General features: G+C 44.3%; 2 protein-coding genes across 2 annotated transcripts in view; both read right to left on the minus strand.

Moving 5' to 3' along the window:
• The window catches only part of dennd4c (DENN/MADD domain containing 4C), a 38,065-nt gene extending 20,181 nt beyond the window's left edge, over positions 1-17,884 (minus strand). The window contains exons 1-2 of the mRNA XM_083676298.1: positions 17,674-17,884; positions 3,375-3,685 (exon numbers count right to left, since the gene is read on the minus strand). Coding sequence (XP_083532424.1) covers positions 3,375-3,673 — 299 coding nt within the window. The 5' untranslated portion in view covers positions 3,674-3,685; positions 17,674-17,884. The remainder of the gene's footprint in view (positions 1-3,374; positions 3,686-17,673) is intronic.
• A 591-nt stretch (positions 17,885-18,475) lies between these two features.
• Positions 18,476-25,247, minus strand: haus6 (HAUS augmin-like complex, subunit 6). Its single transcript, XM_083667897.1, has 16 exons — positions 24,853-25,247; positions 24,563-24,658; positions 24,391-24,469; positions 24,165-24,297; positions 23,891-24,035; positions 23,216-23,278; positions 23,023-23,080; positions 22,603-22,776; positions 22,246-22,445; positions 21,949-22,078; positions 21,464-21,566; positions 21,274-21,346; positions 20,586-20,727; positions 20,277-20,375; positions 19,818-19,950; positions 18,476-19,574 (listed from the first exon to the last, which is right to left on the minus strand). The coding sequence occupies exons 1-16, from the start codon at positions 24,978-24,980 to the stop codon at positions 18,865-18,867; spliced, it is 2,466 nt and encodes an 821-aa protein (XP_083524023.1). The 5' UTR covers positions 24,981-25,247; the 3' UTR covers positions 18,476-18,864.
• Positions 25,248-25,719: the final 472 nt, after the last annotated feature.

The following is a 25,719-nucleotide window of genomic DNA, read 5'->3' on the forward strand; positions in this document are numbered from 1 at the left end:
AGACTTCCTCTCACACAGGTGTCGTTGCAGAATCTCTTCACTCATTGTCAAAACAAGGTCTAGGCTGTACAGATTTGTCTCTGCATGGCCCTCTGGTCTAGGCCTAAACCACACTCAATAAACAGTAAGTTGCACTGCAACCAGGTGTGTTATGTGATCTGCATTGCTTTAAAGGCTCATACAAAGCTTTTCCTTTGTTCAATGCAGTTAAAAGCTCTACATGAACTGCAAAGCAGAGACCAATGTCAACTTGACTCCTCTCAGAGAAAATATACATGATAACTGGTAATCATGGTTTTCTATTTGTGAAGCAGAAGTTTGCTAGCTTACAGTATTTAAAGGGAGGCTACGTTTGTGGTCAGCACTGCCTGTATCATAGGGACAAAGTTGGTTTTCCATAGAGTCTTCAGTGAGTCACACCGTCCTCTAAACAGAGCTCTTCCTGGTCGGCCTCTCTGTGCTGTGTGGTTAGAGTCAGACGTAGATGACTCATTTCAACCTCCCGGACAGGAGAGAGCAAAGGGAAATGGCACATTAAGTAGGTACTGTAGCTAACCAATGTGTTCAAGCTTTACACAACAAGGAGAGGTTAACATCCGCTGCCTGAGCTAGGGTTGGGCTATGTATTGTGTGCTTATCTTTAGTGCGATATGCGTGTTTATTAGATTTCAGCATACTGCTATGATTCTTACACTACCTCTCTGCATGCCTAAACACATCAAAGCCAAAAATGCTGCAGTGCACCCTGTATCTTCCCACAGCATAGGCACAGCCAAGAGACTTGCCCCCTTTGTACCAAACCGCAAAGCCAGTGGAATCTTGAGAAGGTCACAGGAGAAGAGGGGGGGGCACTTTATATGACATGAGGAAGACACACAGGTCTGAGGGCCTCATGCTCTCTGGCAGCCAGCACACCATTCATTACCAAGGGCAGCAGAGACACTTACAACAGGCCATGAGGACAAGCGCCAGCAAAGCCTAATTAACACACAAAAACAAGTCCCAATGGGAACAGTCAGTCGTGAAACACTGAGGCCCAGGCAAGGAAATTGGATTTCCAGAGCCGAGGATAGCAGAAGGAAGGATGAATATTTTATAGATGCCGGTCGGTTTTCTCAGCCATTCTTATGATGAGGCTCTCGGACGGATAAATGGCATGTGGAATATCCATCAGCCAAGGGCAAAGATGGATAGACAGCACAGAGCCATATATTTATGTCCAACTTGAACTGGACCCCTCCAACATCAGAGGCAGCCACTGTAACAATCCCAGGGTGCAACACCTAATGGGGCCAGCAGTCCATGACATGTCTATTGACCCAGACTCATACACAAAATCACTCCACTATTACTAACACTAAGCTTCAGCTTTTCTCAAAAGAAGGTTTGTTGTTTTTCACCCTGTGGATATTACCTATATGGAGTAACATTCTGTTAAGATAAAATGGGATGGTATCTCTTTAAAATAATGACATGAATAAGATTGTGAAAGCTAGCTACAGTAGCTTCGAGATGAAACCTTGGGCCATTGATTAAGGGCTTAGGTTTTGTGCCACTGTGTGCCCATCCGTCCATCTTACAAAACCAAAGGCAGCTTGCCAACAAATAGAATCAATGTCTCCTGAGTTTAGGTAATAATGTCATGTTGGAATCTCTTAAGTGCAGTCTGATTATATTTTCTCCACTCCTAGATGTCTAAGTGCCCCCTCCACACACACACACACAGCCAGAGTATGATGGTGTAATTTCTCTGAGGAAACACTTGACATTTGATCTGTTGTTTATACTTAACTCAGTGAGGGTTGCAGGGCCATGTGAGTTCCACATGGACGACAGTACAACCGACTTAACAACCGAAAATCTCAGTAATGACACTGCGTTGAAAGTCAAATCTGTCACAAGGTTAAATTATTCACAATATTCTTCGCTAGATATTATCCTCATATCAGTGGTAATATACAAAAAGATATGTCCTATTTTAAACTTCAAAGTTCTCTTATAGTTATCAGATGCTTCACAAAGGCTGATATCGATATATTGATATTATATTATATTATAATATTATATTGCTTACCCAAGGCTGATATAAAAGTGATTTGCTGATACAAATGGCCACCCTTCAAATAGCATGGCATTTGCTTATAAATGACTTGAGAAACATCTATGGAGAACTTATAAAGGGTGTATGAAGGCTTCATTAAACCTTTCAAAACATTTGTCAAGTAACTGGAAACTCCAGTTTGACGTTGGTGATCTAGGAAGAGTGGAAGAGAGAGAGAGAGAGAGAGAGAGAGAGAGAGAGAGAGAAATGGAGGTGGTGTAATGGTGTGGGGAATGTTTTCTTGGCACACTTTGGGCCCGTTAATACCAATCAATCATCGCTTGAATGCCACAGCCTATTTGAGTATTGTTGCTGACCATGTGCATCCCTTCATGGCCACAATTTACCCATCTTCTAATGGCTACTTCCCGCATGATAACGCACCATGTCACAAAGCAAAAGTCATCTTAAACTGGTTATATGAACATGACAATGAGTTCAGTGTTCTTCAGTGGCCTTCCCAGTCACCGGATCTGAACCCAATAGAACACCTTTGGGAAGAACACCTTTGTGGTAGAATGGAAGATTCACAGCTGGAAAGTGCACCTGAAAAATGTGCATGTCATCATGGACCAAAATCTCAAAGGAATGTTTCCAACATCTTGTGGAATCAATGTGACAAAGAATTTAGGCTGTTTTGAGAGCAAAGGGAGGCCCTACCCAGTATTAGTATAGTGTTCCTAATAAAGTGGCCGGTGAGTGTATATATAGTGTATATATAGTATATACAGACAGAGAGAGAGAGTTGCAAGTATTTCAGCAATCCACTAAACTGGCCTAATGAAAAACACCAACAAACTGGTCTGATTTCCATCTGAACTAACAATGTCCTGATATGAAACACTGTTGGCTACTCTTGCAGATACATAGAGAGGGGGCGGACCGGTCTCGGGGGGTGTGTGTGCAAAAAGACCCATTCACATCAACAATTGATGTGAATTGATTGCATGGCAAATAAACAGTCTTTCTTCTTTCTTTCTTTCTTTCTTTCATAAGGAGACATAAATGCCACGTAAATTAAATGATTCATTTCACAAATGGGAATGCATTCAATTCAAAAGAGCAAATAACACTGCAAACACTGTATAATCTAGGCAGTATCAGGCAGAGGGGCTATAAAACCATAGCTACTATAATACTGTATCCTTAGTGTCATTATTAAATGGGATTTAGGATCAAATTAGTTTGCAGCTCTACTGAAGGCTACTGTCACACATACACACACACACACACACACACACACACACACACACACACACACACACACACTTACCCAATGTCGATGAGCGGGGGCTTCCCACGGCCCCTCTTGTAGCAGAGGAAGAGCTCAGGGCTCTTGAGGCTGCCATGGTTGAGGTTGGCCTGCTGACCACTGTAGGTGGTCTCAATGCAGGTGAAGCCCTCTGGCACCGTCTCACCTGCCGACTTGTTGATGACGGCCAGGTCGGTGATGGGAGCTTTGGGCCCGCTGGACTTGGTCTCTGACAGGTCCTGTTCCAGAGGGGTGGACTTGTCCGTCAGCCCGGCTACCACAAAGTAGTCAGTCACACGGTGACCGTTGTCCTCGATCATGGCTGGGCGTGCCTGGGAAAGGAGAAGGAGGGGGGAAATAAGGTTTAAAAAGGTGAGTAATGGGGCACAGTTCCTGTCCAGAAACAATCTCTGGCCCCTGCACCTTCAGTGCTTGCAGATCAGATCAGTAGAAGCTAAATAGCGACGGCTCCCCCAGCCTTCCAATTGGGCTTCGGGACCACCCACCATAGAACACATTGGGGCTCGGAGAACTGGCAATAGACACCAATGTGGACATTATTGCTGCAGTGAAGGTGCTGCCATAGAGATAATCCTTATATCACTGTTTCAACATGTGCTGTACCTCCAAACACACAGACGGATTCCTGAATGATAGCCTGTGTCAGACAGTGAGCCAGTGCCTCAACAGTTTAGCCCTATACAGCCACTAACAAACTAAGAAATGACAAAACTGGTGTGAAGGGACTGGGTTTGTTCCCAAACACTCCTTTCACTGTATATCACCTTACAGGCCTAGAGAGACATGGAGAGAGTTAGAACTTTGACTAGTGAGTGACGAGAGGAGAGTGGTGGTGACGAGAGGAATGCATGAAAACGCCACTGCCAGCATAAATCAAGAGGACACACAAGTCTTTTAAAAAAAAAAAGCAGTCTCTGGAAGAACTGGAGAACTGGGGTCCGCCTCCTCTTTCTTGGGGATTTAAAAACCTTTACCATCCCAAGTGTTGAGACAGACACGACCACTATGCTACAGCAAAGAAGATGACTAGTCCTAAGATCATCTGGCTCAATTTTGAAAAATCTGGTCAAATACATCCTTCCATTCTCCCTTGAAGTAACCACTGATACGTGATATGTGATTGTATGACAAAAGACAAGCCTTCCACCTAGGCTAATTGTTTTTGGACCATCCAGGCAGATTTGTGATTATTTCAAAGAAGGACTGAAGGAAGGATGTACAGTATGTGATCTTGGCCCTAGTAGTACTTTCTAGCAGTAGCATGCAGTAGCATGACTCATTCATCAGCAATAATGAGCACTGTGGCATAGAGATGTTGTAAGTAACACTGATGATTAGCCTAATAGCTTCTAATGGGGTAAGAATCCTCTGCTCGCTATGAATGAGAACGACATTATCACAACAGCCCTGTGCTGACGCATATATAAATCAATAGCCATTTTTGAAACCCTACTAACAAGATGACAGCATGAAAATAAAGTCTGGGTCACAAGCGTAGGAGTCCTCTCTGAAGATTCTGGCCCTTTACAATTTATTAGCTGTATTATGCCATGAGAGCTTGTTCAGACTTCCAAGAAAAATACTGGGCTTGGGGAAGATATGTAAAACATGATACAAGGAGCAAATGGCTGTCTAAGAAGAAAGAAAAGCTAAAAAAGCAAACATCCCAGTCGCTTCAAAGAGCTGCCGAGACCCACGGAGGAAGGGAAATGTTCCAGTTGTGAGTCAACAGGAGAAAAACGTGGGACTCTTTGAACTTACTTGGAACTCATAGTTCTGGACTTCATTGAGGAGACTTCATAACAGTGCTCAATTATTTCTGTCTCAATCTTAGGTGTCTTTTTCCGCAGCACCACACTGTGACTGACCTTGTTGTCACTCCTACTCAATCAGAACTGATCCAGCACGTGTATTTTGTTGAGGAAGGTAGGAAGGGAACAGTAACACACCAACAACAACGGAACACACATTACGCACATGTGCATACACAATAAGTGTCATATCAAATATTAGATTCCAGTATAAAAAAAATAAAAAAAAGTTAATCACTATGCTGCAGCTCTACAGTATATGTGGAGAAAACCAGTGGAGGCAGACATCGGTTTGATACCATTCCTCATTCCATCCCATGCATTACAATGAGCCTGTCCTCCGATTTCTACCTCCACCGGCCTCCATTGGAGGAAACCCACCACAAGCACAACCCAGAATATTGAGTGAGCCTGTTTACAGGTCCAAATAAGAACGTCCTTGATATCTGAAAGCAGTTAGAAACTCAGGTAAAAAAAAACAGATGGTTGATGAAAGAGACATTGGAGTGGGTGAAGGACACAGACACACTGTATGAGAGAGATCAAATGAAGCAGAGGGAGAAACAGACAGCTAGAAGTGAGTGGACCGCAGGGAGTCCTACTGTATCAGCCAATGACTCACCATCTCCCATGTCATCATCATCAGTGTTCACCACGGAGATCTCACAACACAGCCATCATCAAGGTAACTATAGTACATGATGTACCTGTGCAGAGGATTCCATAAAGAGACAGCTCGCCATATTAATACGGTGACATAAAATGTCCCCTGCTGGCTATTAGAATGTGGATACACTGCATTGATATGCTGTCCTTTCTATAAAACACCATACACCACCATGGCTGTGTATAGAGATAAGATAATTGATCACATACAGTCTAGGTGGTGGAGTATGTATAAAACTCAAACAGCCTTTTATTGTCATGAATTAATAGCATGTGTCTGTCTGTCTGTCTGTGTCTCTGTGTGTGTGTGTGTGTGTGTGTGTGTGTGTACTGTCGTGGCAGTAATGACCACTGACTGCAATGCAGGGAAGGGCATGTTTGCGTGCTGTGTAAGGCGTAGGGCAGAAGATGACTTGGCAGAGTGAGGCTGGCGTATGCTGCTGATTCAAGTCTTTTAGCGACAGAACCAGAAAAGGCAAACAGAGTAAAGAGCAATACTTAAGATTGATTTGTATTATCTTCCAAGCCTTACGTAAGATGTCTGGAGCAGAACAATACACTTCCATGTAATGTACAAGCAGAGGAAGAGCGACTGTGCCTTTCTACAAACAAGGAAGGCAATAAGGAGGAGGGATGGATGGTGTGCCCGGACCCCGGACCCCGGACCCCCCCCCCCCGTATCTTCTTTGAAGTAGCTCGGCTGTTGCAGGGGAGCAGGATGGAAATGCTCCCCTGGAGCGGCCCAATGGTCAGTGGTGGTGGTGTGTGTGTGTGTGTGTGTGTGTGTGTGTGTGGGGGGGGGGGGTTAGTGGACATATGGCACATTATGTGGACATAACACATTGGCATCCTCTGGCTGGATGTAGTCTTTGGCCAGCTCAATGGAGAAAGTGAGTGGGACAGGGCTGTCGGCTGGAAGGAGCTGAGAGACATATCTCTACAACACTGTTCCTCACAGGAGAGATTCATTTGCTTTAGGGAGGGCAAAACCACAACATTCACTCCATACCAGGGGCATTTGTCAAAGGATTGGCTCTCTGAGTCTTAACACCCAATGTCTTTGGAGGAGTTTTAAGAGAGGGAAAATGACTCTCTCTGTGCTTGTGTGTGCTTTCTGTCATCAACGTAAGACAACACTATAGCTGAACCTAAATGTCGAGAGTAAAGTGCTTCTACTGTACCAGAGGGAAAACCCCCTGTCATCATACAACAATTAGGGCTATTCAATCAAAGACAAAATCCAGAACATCACAGTAAAGCAAAACAAAAAAATTTTGCTGTGAGAATGTGTAGTGCAAATCAATATGCTGTTGAGTTTGTTTATGCTTCATGTTGTCAACAAAATTCTATTAAGTAGATGAATCCAGATGTGCATTTTCACAACACGTTGTTCGTCGTATTCCTTCTGCACCCATATACTGGTTTCGGATGGGATAGGGCCTTTAGTATGCAGTGCATTGTGGCAGACTGCAGAGACAAAACTGAGCGGGTCTTCCTTTTACTCTGCTGAGATTTACAGCAGTGTATCCATGGTTACATCTCAATGGTCAGAGCCGGGAGTCAGGAGCTCAGCGTTGTTTTGAGACATTGTTTGCTTTCTAATAAACCACACCGTTAAATATGTTCCTTTTGGACGCTATATAACAAAACAGAGAACCTGTTTGTCTGTGGTGGTTTGACTTGTGACTGGACGAAAACATCTTTTAAGTCTTCTGCGTGGGCAGAGAAGTGTCTGGCTCACACTCAACAGCGTCAGACATTCCACATCCAAAACTCCAGAACAGAACCTTTTACAGAAACAACTGTACTGCTGCTACTTTGGGGTCTGAAGAGCTTCAGAACCACAGAACCAGGGTTTGATGTTCCAACTGTTTCCCCCAGTGTCAAAGCAGATATTTCTGATTTCTTGAATCGTTTTGACTTCTGTGCCAACATGCTTGTGTAGCCACTAAACAAACAAGGGGAGTGACTTAGGAATTGTGTCTACATACACAGACATGAAAATGCCATCCTCTCTTCTCAACATGCATGCACATTCATACACGCACATTCATACACGCACATTCATACACGCACATTCATACACGCACACATAAGACTTGGCTACACTCAGCAGAGTTGACGGCCTTTTGCATCATCCCCGCAAACTAAGAAGAAATTAGTTACTGAATGAACTTGCTGCATCAATTAATCAATAACATATTTTCCACTTCTTACACAACTGGGAGTGGAGTTATTTACACAGCTTGGTATTATAAATAATGCATTGCATTAAACCAATGAAGCTACATGGGCTTTTAATGAATCTTGCAATGTGCCCTGCTCGGTTGCATTTATTTAAAAACGGCTCAAAAACAGTCTACTTTTATGAAGTCTCTATTTGTGCTGAGTACATTCCAACCTATTGAGTGAACAGGGAAGGGAACCAGACTCAGAATGAAGCTAGCGTTGGATCAGTGCTAGTCTTAACGCCCTGTGTCTCCTCTAGGCTAGGCTGCAGTGCTAAGCTCATGTAATTGGTGAGAGGTTAAAGGGCAGCTGCAGAGAATACAGTGTGCCTTGGCCCAGACTCCTTCATTCTAACTGCTAACAGTATTGAGCCATAAGCAAACAACTATTTTGTCATCATCTAGATCTCCAAAAACCATTCTCTGATTACTTATAGGCAGGAAAAAACGAATGTATGTTTATGGTTCTACTTTAATGCCACAATGCGGGTTTGATTGAATTGTTCTCTATTCTGGCAGTAGTTAGGCAGAAGAGGAGGAGGGTATGAGTCATGCCTATGCAGCTCCCCGGCAGTGTGGGCACATATGCCAGCCTGCTTACACCTTCACACACACACACACACACACACACACACACACACACACACACACACACACACACACACACACACACACACACACACACACACACACACACACACACACACACACACACACACACACACACACACACAGCTAAGATGACAGCATCCACACGTCAAATGTAAACAGAAATCGGCAAACAAACACAATCCCAGCCAATCCACAATTCTGCCAAGCCTGTCACGTGAAATGTCTTCGTTGCCCTGACAACGCCACTCAACCCCAAATCGGAACTTAACACCTATGCTCTCAAAAGCCCCCACCCCTCCAAAACACACAAATACTGGTACAGATATGTACGCAAACAAGCTGTTAGTGTGTTGAATGGAGCCATGAGAAAGAGCACCGTGTCAAGCCTGCGAGATGAGTAAAGCAACAACTGGATAGGAAGGAGGAGGCTGCTGCCAAACACCTAATCCACCATGCTGAGAGCCTCACTAATGACTGTCCTACTGGCAACATGGACCAGTTCACATTCCTTCAACAGAGAGAGAAAGAGAGAGAGAGTCCAGTAAATGTGCAGAATTGATTGCCAAATACCTATGCCACAGTTAGCTCTCCAGACTTGAAACCTGTCTCCCTCATCATCAACAATGACAGGAAACTTAGGGTAGAGGTATGAATATGGTTAGGGTTAAGGTTAGCCCCCCCCCCCCCCCCCCATCCCATAGCATTACAACAGAAGAGAATGACAGGCAAACCTTTTTTTGTGGACAGTGCAGGATAGACAAACATTGATGCTGCCATGGAAACCGAGCCCCAACAATGACCAGGCAAGCCCCCATGCTGCTGGTGTTGTTATTCTATCTGAGCAGGGGTGAGCCGCCAGAGGAAATCAATCTACCCTGGGTCTTTTAAGGGCATCGTGTTGAGTAGACCTACTGTATCCCTACGTGCACTGTGGGCCACTATCTGCCCCCCCTCTGCCACACAAACATCCCCTTAGGTCTGAGTTCCATGTAGACATACAGTAAACAAAAGCGGGAAGAGATGTTTTAAAGTCCACTTTAGGTTTGGCAGGCAAATAAAAAATAAAAAAAAGATAGTGGCCATAAATTGTAAACGCCTGTACTTATAAAAAGGAGAAGGGATTAAATTAAAAGCCTTTGCGGACATTGTAAACAAAAGCGAGCATGGCGCTTTATATTCAGCCATCTTGTCCTGGACCTGTAGTGACCTGTTACAGGGAAAACATGCTCTGGTAAACTCATCTGACATGGAAATAAATTAGTCAGCGATTAATGTGTCCAGACAAAGAGTCTAAAGCTATTAGAAAAAGTCAAAGTCGATCAAATTCCATGGCAGCATTGTCAGATACTGAGATGAACACTACATTAAAGATGAACAGAACTGGTTTATGAAATCCCCATTATACTAAAGTCTTTCCTGATGTGGTAACTTGAGCTCCAGTCACCAAGGTTGTACAACAGCGAGCCCCTCCCTTCCCTTTCAGAACCTGTTCCTCTGTAACTCTGAGGCAAAGGCAGGCGATCGGGTGTCACGCTGTCTTTGTTTGGACTGCACTCTGGAAGCACTGTCTCCACTGGCCGTGTGAGCAACATAGTGTGAGACTTGGTAAATGCCAACACTGGACCCTGGTCAAAAACTTAACAAAACGTGTCCTTCCCTCCCTCCTTCCTTCCTAGAAGTAACCACTGATTTGACAAGGGTGTATACTCACTGAAATTATTTGATCAATTCTTGTAAATGCCGGGCGAGAGAAAACAAACCCCCCTATCCCCCAGGGACTGGAGTTGCCAATCCCTACTGCCTATTTAACCAAGAGCCAAAAACAACAGCAGGTGAACTTTTGAGTTGGCAAACCAAACACATGACAGCTGGCCTGTTTCTTATTCTTACTACGGGGTTGCTCATTGGCTTCTAGAAGCCATGTTTGAGAATTAAAATGCACGTTCCACCTTCACTCACCAAGCACATGTGACCATCCCCATCTCTGGTCCTACTGTATGTGTAGCCTATGTCTCTGAAACAACCTGAAGCCATTTACAAAAGACCACATACCTCCAGTTTGACAGTTATTTTGGTCAACTAAGGGGGCGTGCAGACCAGTACCTCACTCAGTAACCAAATGATTATTTTCTTTTTCTATTGAGTCTCTTTATTCACAGGGAAAAAAAGAGGCAAGCCCCATTGCTTGCCAGTGCAATGCTTGAGGTCACGTTTCTTGGCTGTGGCACTGGTCTCAACTTGAAAACCTGACAAAAGCTTGCAATGCCGGTCGAACAGGCCCTCAGGCCGGAGGCTCCCCCTCTATTACTACACCAGGGTTAGTCTCACATAGCCATACCTCCAGATCACGTTGTTCTCACGCCTCTTTTGGAGGTCTGGAGAATTTTAGTTTTGCCATTCTGGCCTGGATCGAACTGGATGGAGCAATGGGAGAATGTGCCAACATGTCAATAAAATGGTTGCTTGTTGTTTTGTGCGTCGTCTTTTCCGAAATGGGTTGGACTATTATCTACACAGTGGAACCCCCGTAACTCCATCCCCAATGGTCTCCCCCACAGTGATCTCATCCCCATCATACAAAAGACTCTGGATCCTCTGTGTATGCTTGTGCTTGTGTGTGTGTGGGGGGGGGGACACACTGGACAGCAGACAGCCTTGTATCTGTTCACCAGGCCTGTCTCAATTATTCCACTAGAGGCCCTGTCATGCCGCTCCATTCAGTAGGGCCTAACTCGCCTGAAGGGAATGGCAGTAGCATCAGCTGAATATGACACAGACGCACCAAACCAAACACACAAATACGAAACACGTTGTGGTGACAAGAGAAACATTGTTTCTACCAATCCAATGACAGTGAATGACGAACACCACAATATGAATCACTAACACTACTAAAGAAGAATCAGACATGTTCTCTTTATGGTACTGTATACACGTGACAAGAGAAACATTGTTACTGTTTCGAGGAGCATGTTATAAACCAGTGATAGAGACATGAGCCTCAACCAAAGCACAGATGTAAATGAATGTTTACAGAAATGCAAGTCCTTTTCATTATAAACCTATGCAATTACATTACAATAGCCGTAATTTGGCCCATTTAATTACAGATAAATCAAAGTAGCAAAAACACATCTGTTTTATAGATGAGATGAAACACTTAACATCACAGAGGACTCACTCATTTCTATTTACAATACTTTGAGCAAATATGCACAAGATCAAGCATTACCCAGAGGGTTTCCCCGAGTTGGGCAAAACAACATTCCTCTTGTACAGTAAGAATGTAGTTGAATCGTCTTTCTATTTCAAGAGGTAAACATTGCTCTGCTAACAAAATGGATTCAAAAGTGCACGCTAGACCGAAAATAAAATTGTGTCTCATTATGAAAGACTCATACAGATTATGTGATCTCCAAGCACAAACTTACAGTATGAGTCCCCCCTTCAGCAATCGGGTGACAGCTTACACTCAGGACCTCGAAGTCTATCTCAAGTGCCACTCTACAGCCATACAGTAAAACGAGTGGCAAAGTGTCCCTGCCAACGCCATGTGGTGTCTGTGGCACAGGCCCACTACGAGGTGACAACGTGGCGACAAAAACCTCATTTTAAGAGTAACAACAACAGAAACTCCAAGACTTCTGGTTCGGGGGAGGGATAAGGCTTTTAATGGGGGTAAAATGAGGTTAAAGCCTTCCCTGTCTGATTGGATATATATGGTGTAGGTCATGTGTGTGCGTGGTTGTTTTCCAACTGGGGATTGTAATTACCTCACCGGGTTAATTAATCGTAACAATGTGTTCTGAGGAGAATCAAACCGCCCCATTTGGCAAGAGAAGAGTTGTTAGCATCTCAATACATCAGTTTTGGGTTACGAGTAGAGAAAGAAGAGAAAATACTCTAAAGGAAGAGAGGGAGGGAGAGAAAAAGAGACAGACTAAGAAAGAGATCAGCGAGACGTTCTGAGAGATTCTGCTGTATCAGTATGCACAAGATGTTCCTCTCAGTGGGAGGGAGCTCCACTCAGCACTATACCAACACTTAGGGTTATTCCTGAGCAATGCTGATAATGAGACCACTAGCAAGCCAAAGAGCAACTTAATGAGTCAATCAATGTTTGACATTTACCTGTTTAAGTCATTGCTTGTCATTCATAATTGAGATGAACTGACAAAGTCAATAATTAGACCTACATAAAACCAGATTTTCTGCCGCTACATAGGCTTTGTAACATAAGTTACAAATCGAGCCATATTTTATAGTGGGATTGGGCAGCAGGATACTGGAATTAAGATGTATGGAATCATTATACACAACATGGCAAGTTCATGTTTACAGACAACAACAATCTTAAAATCTGCCTAGGCTTCCATCACTTCCAAATGTTGGCAATGTCTGTAAGTTTACACGTCTGTAAGCAAACATGTTTTACCCTGCATATCAGACTGCATCTGCAATTTGCTTCAAAATGGCAAACAAACCCATCAATGAGTGCTGAGGAAATAATGGACCTGTCCACCAGACTAGGTGAACAAGAATACTGCAAAACCATTTGACTAAGAGAAAGAACCATTAAAGCACAACCTGTTCTTTAGTGCAAGAAACCAGTTGACTGCACTGGATGTTTCTGCTCCTCTGGGTTACCATGCACAGTTGGCAAGGAAATAACTTCATCACTAAATTACATTTAGTCATTTTGCATCTCTCTAGGTTTTTTTGTTTTTGTTTTAGACGTTTCCTTAAATGATTGACAAACCTGTTCTAATCAACCAACTGGGTCAATAGTCAATATTTCGAAGGTGTGAGAGATAGAGAAGCAAAGCAAAGACCAGGGAAACTGGACTTTCCCTCCATAAAAGTGCTGTGTAACCCATTGACAAGAACACTGATTATATACACCATCTAGCTTACTGCTGAAATAATAAAATACAACAGTACAAAACAATGTATGAGACAATAATTAATGAGTGAAGAGTCTAAACCTGGAATTGACCCAATCCCAAACCTTTATTCTGCAACCTAAGAAAGGCTTTACTAGCTAGACACATTCAGACACTTGTTTTGTAAATAAACAGATAGAATTGAGCATTTCAGATCCAAAATAATGAAAACATGTACCTACTCCTTGGGCTTAAAGACCTGAGGCTAAAGTTGTCAATACAACCTGATGACAGTGGAAATTTCCACTTGTCCTTCTGCCTCTTTTCAATCATCAGTCACTCAGTAAAAGCAGGCTCCATCTCTCTCTCTCTGAGTGCCATTCACAGAGATTATGTTTGCTAATGCTTAGTGTGTATTTAACATTTTTGGATACTGTTTTTTCAACCATATGCTATGACCGCCAAGCACTTTTGGACATAAGATCGACTCTCAATTCCTGCGTAACCCGGAAACTGCGGTCACCACCGGTATACCTGGCTCCTTTTCACCAAGGAGTCAGAAGTGGCAATGGCAAGGTCGTCCAGGTGGGATAAGGCAATGTGCAGTGCAGTGGCAATCGCCATTACATTGCACATGGCCTTATCCCACCTGGACGATAGGAATACCTATGTGAGAATGCTGTTCATTGACTACAGCTCAGCATTCAACACCATTGTTCCCTCCAAGTTCGTCACCAAGCTCAAAGCCCTGGGTCTGAACACCTCCCTCTGCAACTGGATCCTAGACTTCCTGATGGGTAGAACCCAGGTGGTGAAGATAGGCAGCAACACCTCCTCCACACTAACTCTCAACAGTCCCTTTCTCTACTCCCTGTTCACGCATGTGTCCAATACCATCATCAAATTTGCTAATGACACTGTTGTAGGCCTGGGACAGCCTACAGGGAGGTGAAAAGAGCCCTGAAAGGATCGTGTCAGGACAACAATCTGTCCCTTAACACTAGAAAAATCAAGGAGCTGATCGTGGACTATAGGAAGAAAAAGAGGGAGGGCATGCCCCCATACACATCGACAGGGTTGAAATGGAGAATGTCAGCAGCTTCAAGTTCCTATGTGTCCACATCATTGAGGACTTAAATTGGACCCATCACACTGGCACAGTGATCAAGGCGGCGCCAGCATGGCCCCTTTCGATCCTCACCAACTTCTACAGATGCACCATCGAGAGCATCCTGTCCGGTTGTATCATCGCCTGGTACGGCAGCTGTACAGCCCTCGACCGCAAGGCTGTTGAAGACGGCAAGCTCGCCAAGCTCCCAGCCATTCAGGACATCTACACCAAGCTGTCTAGTGCAGGTGGGCAGCTACTTTGAAATAGAAAGCTGCGTTGGTGTTTAATTAGCTTTGTATGACAAACAGCCAATGCCTGAACATCCAGTAGCAGACATGCTTTACATAAAAGCCTGATAAAGAGATTTGCACTGCAAGGTGTGACATCAACTGCCCACATGGGCTGTTGACTGTAGCAACAGCAACTGAATAAATACTATGCCTTGTCCTATTAACCAGCTGTCTGATTTATGATGACCTATAAGCTGATAAATCGACTGAGATAAAAGAGAGAGAAATGGAGAGAAGAGAGAGAGAGAAACAAGAGCTAAAATCAAGATAAGTAAGTCCACTGAAAGCCCTCCTGCTATTTTTATGGAGAGGATAACATAAGTGTTGCGCTGGTTCAGACAGATAAGTGAGTCGGAATCAGGGAAAGCTAAAAGGGGTGAGGGAAAGCACAGCAGAAACGTCACAAGACTTCTCCCCTCCTCAAGCATGACAGGCTGCCAGACAAAAAGCATTCTTTCCACTGTGAACTGTGGGAGAGGGAGAAACTCACAGCCCTCTCTAACAACCTTCACTGATACACAAAAAGGTCCCCAATTCCCATTGAAACTCCAGGACAAAAAGACCACAGAATAGACTATAGTGCTGGAAGGGTCAGAGGGGAAATGAGCCAGCCACCTGAGAGGACATCAAAGGCTGGAATTAATAAAACGTATCTCCAATGTTCATGCAGCATCTTTGTTTATCAACTACTGCCTGTGCACATCGATCAGTCTTTATGAAGACTGGAGGTATTTGAACCAGAATTTGAACCAGAGCTAACCAGAGTCTACCTTGTCATTGCACAGTAAACTGTGCCATTTCATTTCACAGCAGTAAAATGTGTTATTTCCTACAGCTACAACTGCAAGCATATTCATAGATCAGTTGCAATCTGCTTCACACATTGAAGAGCCACAATCTCTATTTCCTTTGTCAGAGACCACAGACATCTTTTTACTCTGTCCATGCTCACACTACAGACCTCCCTAACCCCTGTGTGGAAGTGTTGCATATAAATATAACTTACAGAATTAATTGTAGCTCTTTCCCATAAACACAATGCCCTCTGCCTCTCTCCCCGGTAACGGTTGAGCCCTGCCCGTAGCTGTTCCCCTGCTAGTCTACTTCCTTATTTCCCTCGTCACCTGACAAGAACCTCCTGACGAGTAGTTGTGGCAAAGTACGAGTTCAATGTACACTCAGGCGCGCGCACGCGCGCACGTGCGCACGCACACACACACACACACACACACACACACACACACACACACACACACACACACACACACACACACACACACACACACACACACACACACACACACACACACACACACACACACACACACACACACACACACACACACACGACCCACTTTAGTCATGTCCCCATTCAGTCAAAATAGACTCACCGACAAAGGATATCACATTCATCTATCAACTAAGAGGCTTATCAACCAGTGAGACAAGTAAGGAGGGTGTCATTTTTCAGAAACACACAAACACCAGATATGCTGAAAACCTAACAACAGAATCATAACACAGTCTGAGTGGTGTGCCGTTCCATGGGGCCAAGATTGAGTTTATGTCAGTGCATTCCAAATCTTTCACACATCTATAATCCACCTATAGCCTAAGAACCTATGGGAGTAAATTGTGTGGACAAAGAAGGATACACCAATCATATGTTTATCATTAGGCACACTATGTTGCCACATTGCTATCCTAATGGTAACTGAATGTAGAATGTAGCCACAGTGCAAGGAAATGCCATCCAGCAAAGGGATTCCAATGGAGTTGGGAAGGCAGGATACAACTCATTCAGTTTGTCTGTACACTGCCTCCGATGCTTGTTGGCAAACAGTCAAGTGCTGAGCCACAGATATGTGAGCACCTTGGCTTGCACTCGGTGGCAGTGACTGTAGACACTAACTTATACAGTGTCACCAACAGACACATTAAATTCTTACTCAACCCCATGTCCTCAGCAAAGTCAGGGTCAAATAAAAGCAGACATTGCAAATTCACTCCCAAAGGTCATTGAGCCTGCAAGTGCACTAAAGGTAGTGCACTAAGTGTAGTGCACTAAGGGTAGTGCCATCCTAAACTGAGGACCACATAACTTGAAATTACATTTGTAAATATGCTCTGCATGTTTATCTTTTTATTTCCATAGAAAAATAATACAATTACAATTAATTTTGTATTGTGGTAACATTGAATATTTCAAAAGGATATGGTTGGATTTGTCTGATAATAAGACACACCCAAGGCACCTGCGAGGTTTGATACTAGCACAGGATCCAACACCCCCGTACATTATCTAGGGCCTCCGAGGGGGCGGGGGAAGTATTATATACCCAACTGTTGCACTCAGCGGGCAATTACTAGGTCAACTTTCAATCACTCAAGGCGCCGATCCAAAACAATACACTCAAAACAGATAGTTTGCGTAGCCTCTATAACATACAACTGTCTCTCAGCATATTACGCAGTAAAATAACTCATGCAGACACCGGCTCTCGAGAACACATTTACGCAGTCCTAAATGTACAGCGATATGAAATGCTACATTTCACATGCATTGTATCAAGTTTCCCCACCATCGCGCATCGTTTTATCCGCGCTTGGTTGAAACAAACGCTAAACACGTCAACATTCCCAACGGAAACAAACTTTCCACTCATCAACAAAGCTAAATATTGCAAGCACCACTTACCAGCTGTTTACACTACTAGAAGAAACAATGTTGACATGTAGGCAATTTGCAGTTTTCACCCGTTCGAGATATTCCGCTCTTATTCTAGAATACAAAATCACCAATCAAGCCTCAGAATAAACGCACTTCGATAATCCCTGGAAACTTTGTTTCCCACTTGTTCGCGACACTCTTATCTGTAGCTGTCGGTGCAAGCAGGCGCCATGTTTGTGTTTTGTCAGCTACTTTGGTGAGCTCTTGGGTTTTTCGACTTCGCTGCTTGAGGCGGAATGGAACCGCCCAGAGTGTCTGGTCCTGAGATGACAAACCCCGATTTTCCGCCTATTCTTTCAGAAGGCCCGCTATGCCCCCTATCTGTACATTGCGCACATGACGTGATGCTTACAGTGTGATTTCCACATTTCAGTTTTTACTATAGCAACCTCCTTAGGCCAATCAGTGTAATTTTGTAAATGCCGGATCTCCATGGCAAGACGCATCATTCACCCAAGTTTTATCAAAATTGTCCCAGTAGTGACTGAGATATCGCGTTACATACGAACGGACTGAGACCGATCTGCAGTCCCCTCCCCAATTTCATCGTGTGGGACAATAATCATCTAGATGGCTAAAATAATTCAGTGTCAGTTGATGGAAGAAAATGGACCCAAATTATGCATGCATATATTGACCTAAAAGTGAGGTTATTCAGAGCATTCTGCATTTCTCTCTTCCAAGCAGGTGTATGGTACTACACTGTCTTGTGCAACTAATTGTGACAATAGAACACTGAGGAAAAAAGAACAAGATTGTAGTAGCAATTTACAATTTATTAACAACATCATACAGATTAACACATTTAACTGTTACAGATGTAATTCTTAGAATCAGTCCAAGATCAGTAGAGGCAACATACATTGATACCATTCCATGCATTACAATGAGCCCCTCAGATTTCCTCCAACAACCTCTCCTGGTCCAAGGACATCAGGCAGCTTCATAGTTCGAACTATTCAACTATTGAAACTAAAGTTAGTTTTCTGTAGGAAAAGTATTCATGTTGGAGATAGTTGTGTGCCAATCATGTACAAAAGTATTTTTCCATAGCAAGACAAGCAAAAATAGTGAGGTGTAATTATGATAAGGTGAAAAACCAGAAAATCGTTCAGAAAATACTCTGTCCTTTTAAAAAGAAAAGGCACTCAGAAGGCACTACATGTCATCTATAGGTGAAAATGTGATAAGTTGCGGTAAGTTATATTGATCTTTGCTTGGTGGGGAGGGGCTCTCCAGTGTGTCCAGATCCAGGGAGAAGACTTTGCCTGCTGCCTCCACTGTCGTTGCCATCAGCCAGTCTCTGGTGTCCAGGCTCCCGTCACACTGTGGGAGAGTGGCCTCTGGCTCCCTCTTCCTGTTGTCCATGAAGGAGGCATCGCTGCAGGCCTGCTGGATCCTGTCCAGACGCCTGCGTGCAGCCAACAGCGCTGGCTCTGGCTCTGTTGTGAGAGAAGGGATGTGAGGAAGGAGCAGCTCGGAATCCTCCTCCTCATCGTTGAACATGTGCGGGGCTCCATCGCTGGAGCTCAGGAGGCTGTCGCTGCCCGGCAGGTCTGGGAGGGTCTCATAGGCGATGCTGAATTGGACTTCATCGCTGCCGCTCATGCTGTGGAAGGCCTCCATGTTGGAGGAGTCCCAGGACAGGGTGGACATGAGCGAGGCCCTCTTCTGGGAGGCAGAGAGACTGTGGCAGGTGGGGTCCTGGGACATGCTCAGCACATCCTGGCTGAAGGAGGCCTCCTGCCCTTCGTTGAGCGTGGTGAGGTGGTGGACGATGCTATCACCATCAAACGTACCCGACAGATGGGCCTTCTGAGCTTCGCCTTCCTCCACCGCCCTTCTCCAGGAACTTTTCACATCCATAACTGAGGGGGAAAAGATCATCATCATCATCATCTTCAAAGTGACAAGCCAAAAGGCTGAAGGAAGAGCATTGTGACATTCACTCAAATGAAGCCTTCTTTAACCATAATCATTCACAATCATTACAACACTCGCCCGACACCATTCATTTTCCTTCATACCCATGTTATGCCACCACTTAAACATCTGCATCTCTTTAGACTAACAATTCCGTTGGATAAGGGGTTAGAGGGGTCAATACTTACTCAAGCTCTCAGGGGTGCGTGGCAGCTGCTTCTTGGTGGAGAAAGGGTCGGTGCCCATTGTGCTGAGCAGGTCTCCCAGCTCCAGGCCCCTAATACTGGGGTCCACAGAGCTTGCAGTCACAGCCTCTGCAAACTAAAACAAACAAACTTGGCAAAACAATTGCAGACAGGCTCTTTATACATGCATGAAGAAATTAAACATATGCATGCCATTATATAAAACCTATGTTCTGTGGCCAAAACAACTGTCACTGTGTCTGAGGCTAAAGGGTTGTCTGCTCCGTATCTGTCCGTTGCGATTTCTCTCAGTTCGCCCCGGTCATCAGAGAGCAGGGATGCTATAGGGAGGACTAGTGACGGACAGAGCACTGCTCAGGACTGTCCAGGTATCTGCCTCCCAGCAACTACTACACAAGAACCTGCCCCATATCGTCTTCTTTATGAACACTGATGCTGTACCTGGTTTGCCAGGTTGTCACACTCCGAGTCCAGGATCTGAGCCTTCTTCTTCACTGCAGACATCTTTGGACAAGCAGGAGTGGTCTTCTTTACACTGGCCTAGAGAGAAGACGAGACTTGTGAGGTACCTGCATGTGCAAATAGGCAGACAGACACATACAAATAGGCAGTACTGGAACACTAGTCACGGAAATATGCATAGAAGTATCACTGTCAAAGCTAGATCATTTTTGAAAAGATAAAAGGGTAAAAAGAATGGACCATGATGGGGAGACAGTCAACACAAGATCCTTTGTCCACTCCACTTACCCGCTGGGGACTAGGTGAGGGAGCCTTGACAGGGACAGCCAGAGGGGTTTCACAGAGTGCAGAGAGGGGGGTCATTGGTTGGGAAGAGACCACACTGGTAGGGAGAGGAGTTTCAATCTTCTCCACTGCTGGAGACCAATCACTGTTCAAAAAGAGAGGCCCGTTTCAAAGAATGTTTTCCTCTGTGGCGAACATCAGTCACTCCCTATGAGGCTAAGGGTTGTCTGCTCCGTATCTGTCCGTTGCAATTTCTCTCAGTTCGCCCCGGTCATCAGAGAGCAGGGATGCTATAGGGAGGACTAGTGACGGACAGAGCACTGCTCATGACTGCCCAGGTATCTGCCTCCCAGCAACAACACAAGGAAGACCAAAACAGGCAACTTGAAATAACCCAACAGTAATGAATACCAAGGCCAAGATGGCAGATTGATCAGGAGTGTGACCCAGACAGTGCTAAAGTAGATTATACTCATATCCTTTAGAATATACATTATATACTCTAGTATACTCCAAGTTAGTGGCTTGTTGCAGTGCACCAGTACATTAACCATAAAATCTAGATTATAATAAGGAAAGACCAGTTACAGTATGTGGACAACAGCTCAGCTATTTCCCAATCAAAGTATAGCATCTCTACTGTCCAGCATGCCATTTCTCATTCTGAAAGCAACCTCATCTGTACTGTTACTTTTCAAAGTCCACGGTGGTCACTGTTCCAAGCGGATCAGAGGCCTTCTCTGTAGGCAGCTCCTCTGGAAATTCTGAGTTGAGAAATAAAAATACATAATGAACTGTCAGCCACATGCCCTTCATATTAAAGCATCCTCTCATGGCCTACTTTCAAAGGAAATATGAGGTAAACGTGTTCCTCTACTCACCGAGCAGCTTGGCAGGACACTGGTCGAACAATCCGGATCTGAAGCTGGCCTCAGTGGCAGGCTCAAAGGACAGAGGGGCCATGGGGGACAGAAAGTCAAGGGTCTGAGGAAAGACAGTGAAACGTTTTAAACAGCACTCCCTTAATCCCAGTCTGTTCACTGAACATTACCTACCCATTTCAAAAGGTGAGACAAAATTGCATTCCAACTAGGGTAGCTTTGATGGCAAACAGCTACTGAGCATCTCAAACATGTCATTATGCAGCTGTTGAATCCAGGGCTGTGCCTCAGGTCTTAGACATCTGTCCTCCATGACCACCAACTTCATTATTGGATGGGTTTCCACCATAATATAATATCTTCACCCATCTCACACCATGAAGTGAAGGAGACCAAAAGGAAGGAATCTTTTCAAGCCCATTGAGACACACTAGACAATGTTATACTAGGAGCACATCCATGTCTCAAACCAAAGTGGCACTCACAGGATCCTTGTTCAAAAACGAGGTCAGGGGCGTGATACTCAGAATGTCTGCCCATTTCCTGTCCCAATCCGCCTCCAACTTCTCGATGACGTTCTTCACGCCGGACATTTCCTCCTTAGAAATCTTCTCCCTAAAAAAACAGAGCGAGACATCAGCATGCTAGAGACAATATTAACATAATAACAGTACAACTGTGTTAGCTTGTGGGCTAGGTCCATGTCCTAATACATGGAATCCTAGTGGTAGGGGAGACCACAATTGAACAGACTAGCTCCTCTGATACTGCTGTGTAACCACCTCATGAGTTGGACGTCCTCCAGGGCACGGCCCATTTGCAGGCTCCTCTCCTGCAGGAGCAGGGGGTCGAGCTGGGGGATGGGGGCGTGTCCAGCAGCGTGTGACCGCTCCTCCCCTAGGAGCCGCAGGGCGTGGTTTAGCAGCTCCAACATGCATAGGAGGTTCAGCTGGCCTGCCTCATACACACTGCCCACGCTCGACTGACACACAAAGCTTGCAGAGTTACAAATACACATAGGAATAGACTGGGTTCCAAAAGTACGACCCACAACATATATCCCAACTTCCGTAAGCAACCCCTTCCCCCCCCCATAGTGACTTTCAAATACCCTAGTTGCACCACCCCTCCCCACTCACATGGTTGGAGAGGCACTCTATCCGCTCCAGCAGAACCTTGGGGACTTTGAGGGTAAGGTCACTCCCATCCAGGATGTACAGATCTACGTCCCCTCTGATCACACACTCCACTACCCTCCGCTCCTCCTCCACATCGGACAGCACTCCATCGATGGTCGACCACAGGGAGCGCACCTGGAGAGACACCAACAGTGGCGGGACACATAGCAAGTCTGATATGGAAAAGTAGGATCCTGTTCAGAAACAAACCTACTAGCCATTTCACCCTTGGCAAATCAGAGAGGATTGAATAGGTATGAGCATGATGGTACAAGCGCCACCTTGCCCTCTTAACAGGCTAGGTGGAATTTCTTATACCAATTAAATCCTTTCAGAAACACACACGGCTGAGGAGTCATTGGAATTTAAATGAAGTGAAACCTTTTGAATTTTCTGTTCTAGAACAGTTCCTTCCTGGTCAGCATCCTTTTTGTGACGCCTGAGGTAGAAGGAAAGAAATGGTTATAGTTGGCATGGTTAATCTGATAAAACAGTCAACTGAAAATAGATAGTTTCAAAAAGGTTTACACAACGAACATTTCGAAGGGTAGATAGAACAGGCTAGTATACATACTTGAGCAAATCATCATACTTGGCATCTTCACCACGCCAATCTCTCAAAGACTTCACCTGAGACCTACAAGAGAGGGATACAGATCCATAATATAAAAACCAGTGTGTTGTGTTGGCCAAACTATACACATGTTGAAGAGCTAAGAAATCTGATAAATAAACAATTCTAACAATTCACTTTCTTGTGCGAAAGAGCAAGTCCAGAGTTGATAGCACAGTGAAAATAGAAGCAACACACCTGGTTTTATAATGAGCCCTGATTACATGACAATCATTTGCACCTGAGCCAATTAGTCACATTAACATAGCACATATGGAATTAAGGGAATTTTAAGTCAGTATTTGGATGAGGATCAAGAGATTGTCATGGCATTAAGCCCAGGCCACACTAGTCTGTTGTATCTGTTAATTACGGATTGAACCAATGGTTTCTCTATGGGAGTAATCTGTTGACGGACAACAGTGATGACAAGGGTCTTTACGTGTCCTTTTTTGGGGCTTTTTACAGGCAGAACAGTTTGGAGGACTTTAACTTTTTACAGACACTTTATTAGTTTGTCCTGCGTTACCCGAACTTCTGGGGGCAGTCAGACAGACCAGATCGTGACAACTGCCATGGAGTCGGATAATCCGGCTAGGCCTCTGTCTGTGGTTTGTGCAGAATCAAGTGACTTACTGGGCATGTTTCTGGTACTCCTGGAGCAGACGGTCCTGCTCCACAGCACCCCTCAGGAATCTGGTCGCCACCAGTTGTAACCGCTTCACCGCCATCTCCATGGACGAAGCAGGAGCCGCTGCTGGTTCTGGGACCCATGTGCCATCTAATAAGATCAATGGAACACAACTTTAGAAGTTGAAAGAAGGTGCTTTAGGAATTGCAAGCATCAACAGTGTGGACTTTAGTGGCACTTGTTTAGAGACGCTTTTGGTTTGACATAGGCCTATAGTACCTGTGGAAAATGTCTTCATATCCTGCAGCATGACATGATTAGCGAGATAAAGCATCAGGTTGATGAACTTGGGTCCGCCAGGTGAGAGGAACAATGAGGCCACCACTTTAGGAGCTGTGCTGCCATTTCCATCCTGAGAGCACAGACACAAATCCATTAGCACACTTAACTAACTGCAAACAGTAAAGTGTGTGGCTTTGATGGCTGTAGACATGTCAAATCTTACCATAATGTCTCGCAGCCAATTGCAGGTTACTTTACGGAATTCAGCATCTGCCTTGTGGTCCAGAACTGGCCAGCAATGCCTAACGTGGTATAAAACAGCCACCATCATTCATAGTCCATGTTGATCGTAGAAATTAAGGCAATAATACTGAAAACAACAACATTGCACCCACCTGTACAACTCTTGGAAACGAGTGGGGTTCAGTTTCTCCAACAAAAAATGGGTAACTATGTAGAAAGCATCCTTGTTCGGTCGGTCGAACATAATGCTGTTGGTAAGAGAATTAAACTAATATCAAACAGGCTTTTGGCTGACACAACAAGTCGGTTTATGGTAACACTGTCATGCCCGCCCCATGTCATGTCTAACACTATGGATTTACGAAAACAGTGTTAGGCACTCTGTATAGCAGTTGTGCTTTTATTTTGTAGCACACTGCTAGCTTCCTACACTTTGACTTACGGTCCAAGATTGATGTGCTTGATGGTGACTTTACTAGTCCCAAGTGAAACTGCAACGTCGGGTTGGAATCCAAGACCCAGAAGAGACCACCACAAATATCTCCCGTTCGTTTTGTGAAGGCTCGACATCTTTTCAGATCTCGACGACGGCTGTTGCCGAAGATGATCAGGTTTACAGTGATGAACGTTAGCCTAGCTGGCTATCTAACTTTGCTCGCTAAGTAAGTTGTTTACAGTAGGCAGACCAGCCGGGGCAAAATGTGTACATAGCCGTAATCGGATGTCAACATTCGTTTGATTGATAAACTAGCTAAATACTGAATACGATAAACATAGGTAGTGCATATAGATTATCCATCGGAGCTGACAGCATGATATTACAATTTAGACGGTGTTTCTTCCTCAAACCGCCAAATAATTTCAACAAGAATAGAATGACCCGGAACTTGTTTAGTAATATTTCCGGCTAGTTTTCTGGCAATTTTTGCACCCCTCTTAGATCTTAGTTTACGTCAGTACATCGATTTGTGGTTTCTAAAATTGAAATAAAATCAGGATTTAAAAAAAAAAGAAAAGAAAAAAAAAGAGAAAGAAAATCAGGATTGTTCATATCTTGGAATTAGATTAGTTGTAATGTATAACAATTATAACTAACAATAATTGATTATTGTTTTCTCCCAAATAGTAGGCTAATAATAGGTTCTACAAATAATTATGTATTGGTTGAATCAACCTTGTTTGAATGCGATAGAAGGTTAAGGTTACCTCGTCTTCCTTTTCCATCACTCCTGACCTACCAATTTAAATTCAGTGGATTGCACTCACTCTAGTAGTTTCTGTTGTCTTTTTTTCTGTTGTCTGTTAACCT

This window comes from Argentina silus (assembly GCF_951799395.1).
Source record: "Argentina silus genome assembly, chromosome: 1".
In the NCBI taxonomy this organism is placed as follows: Eukaryota; Metazoa; Chordata; class Actinopteri; order Argentiniformes; family Argentinidae; genus Argentina; species Argentina silus.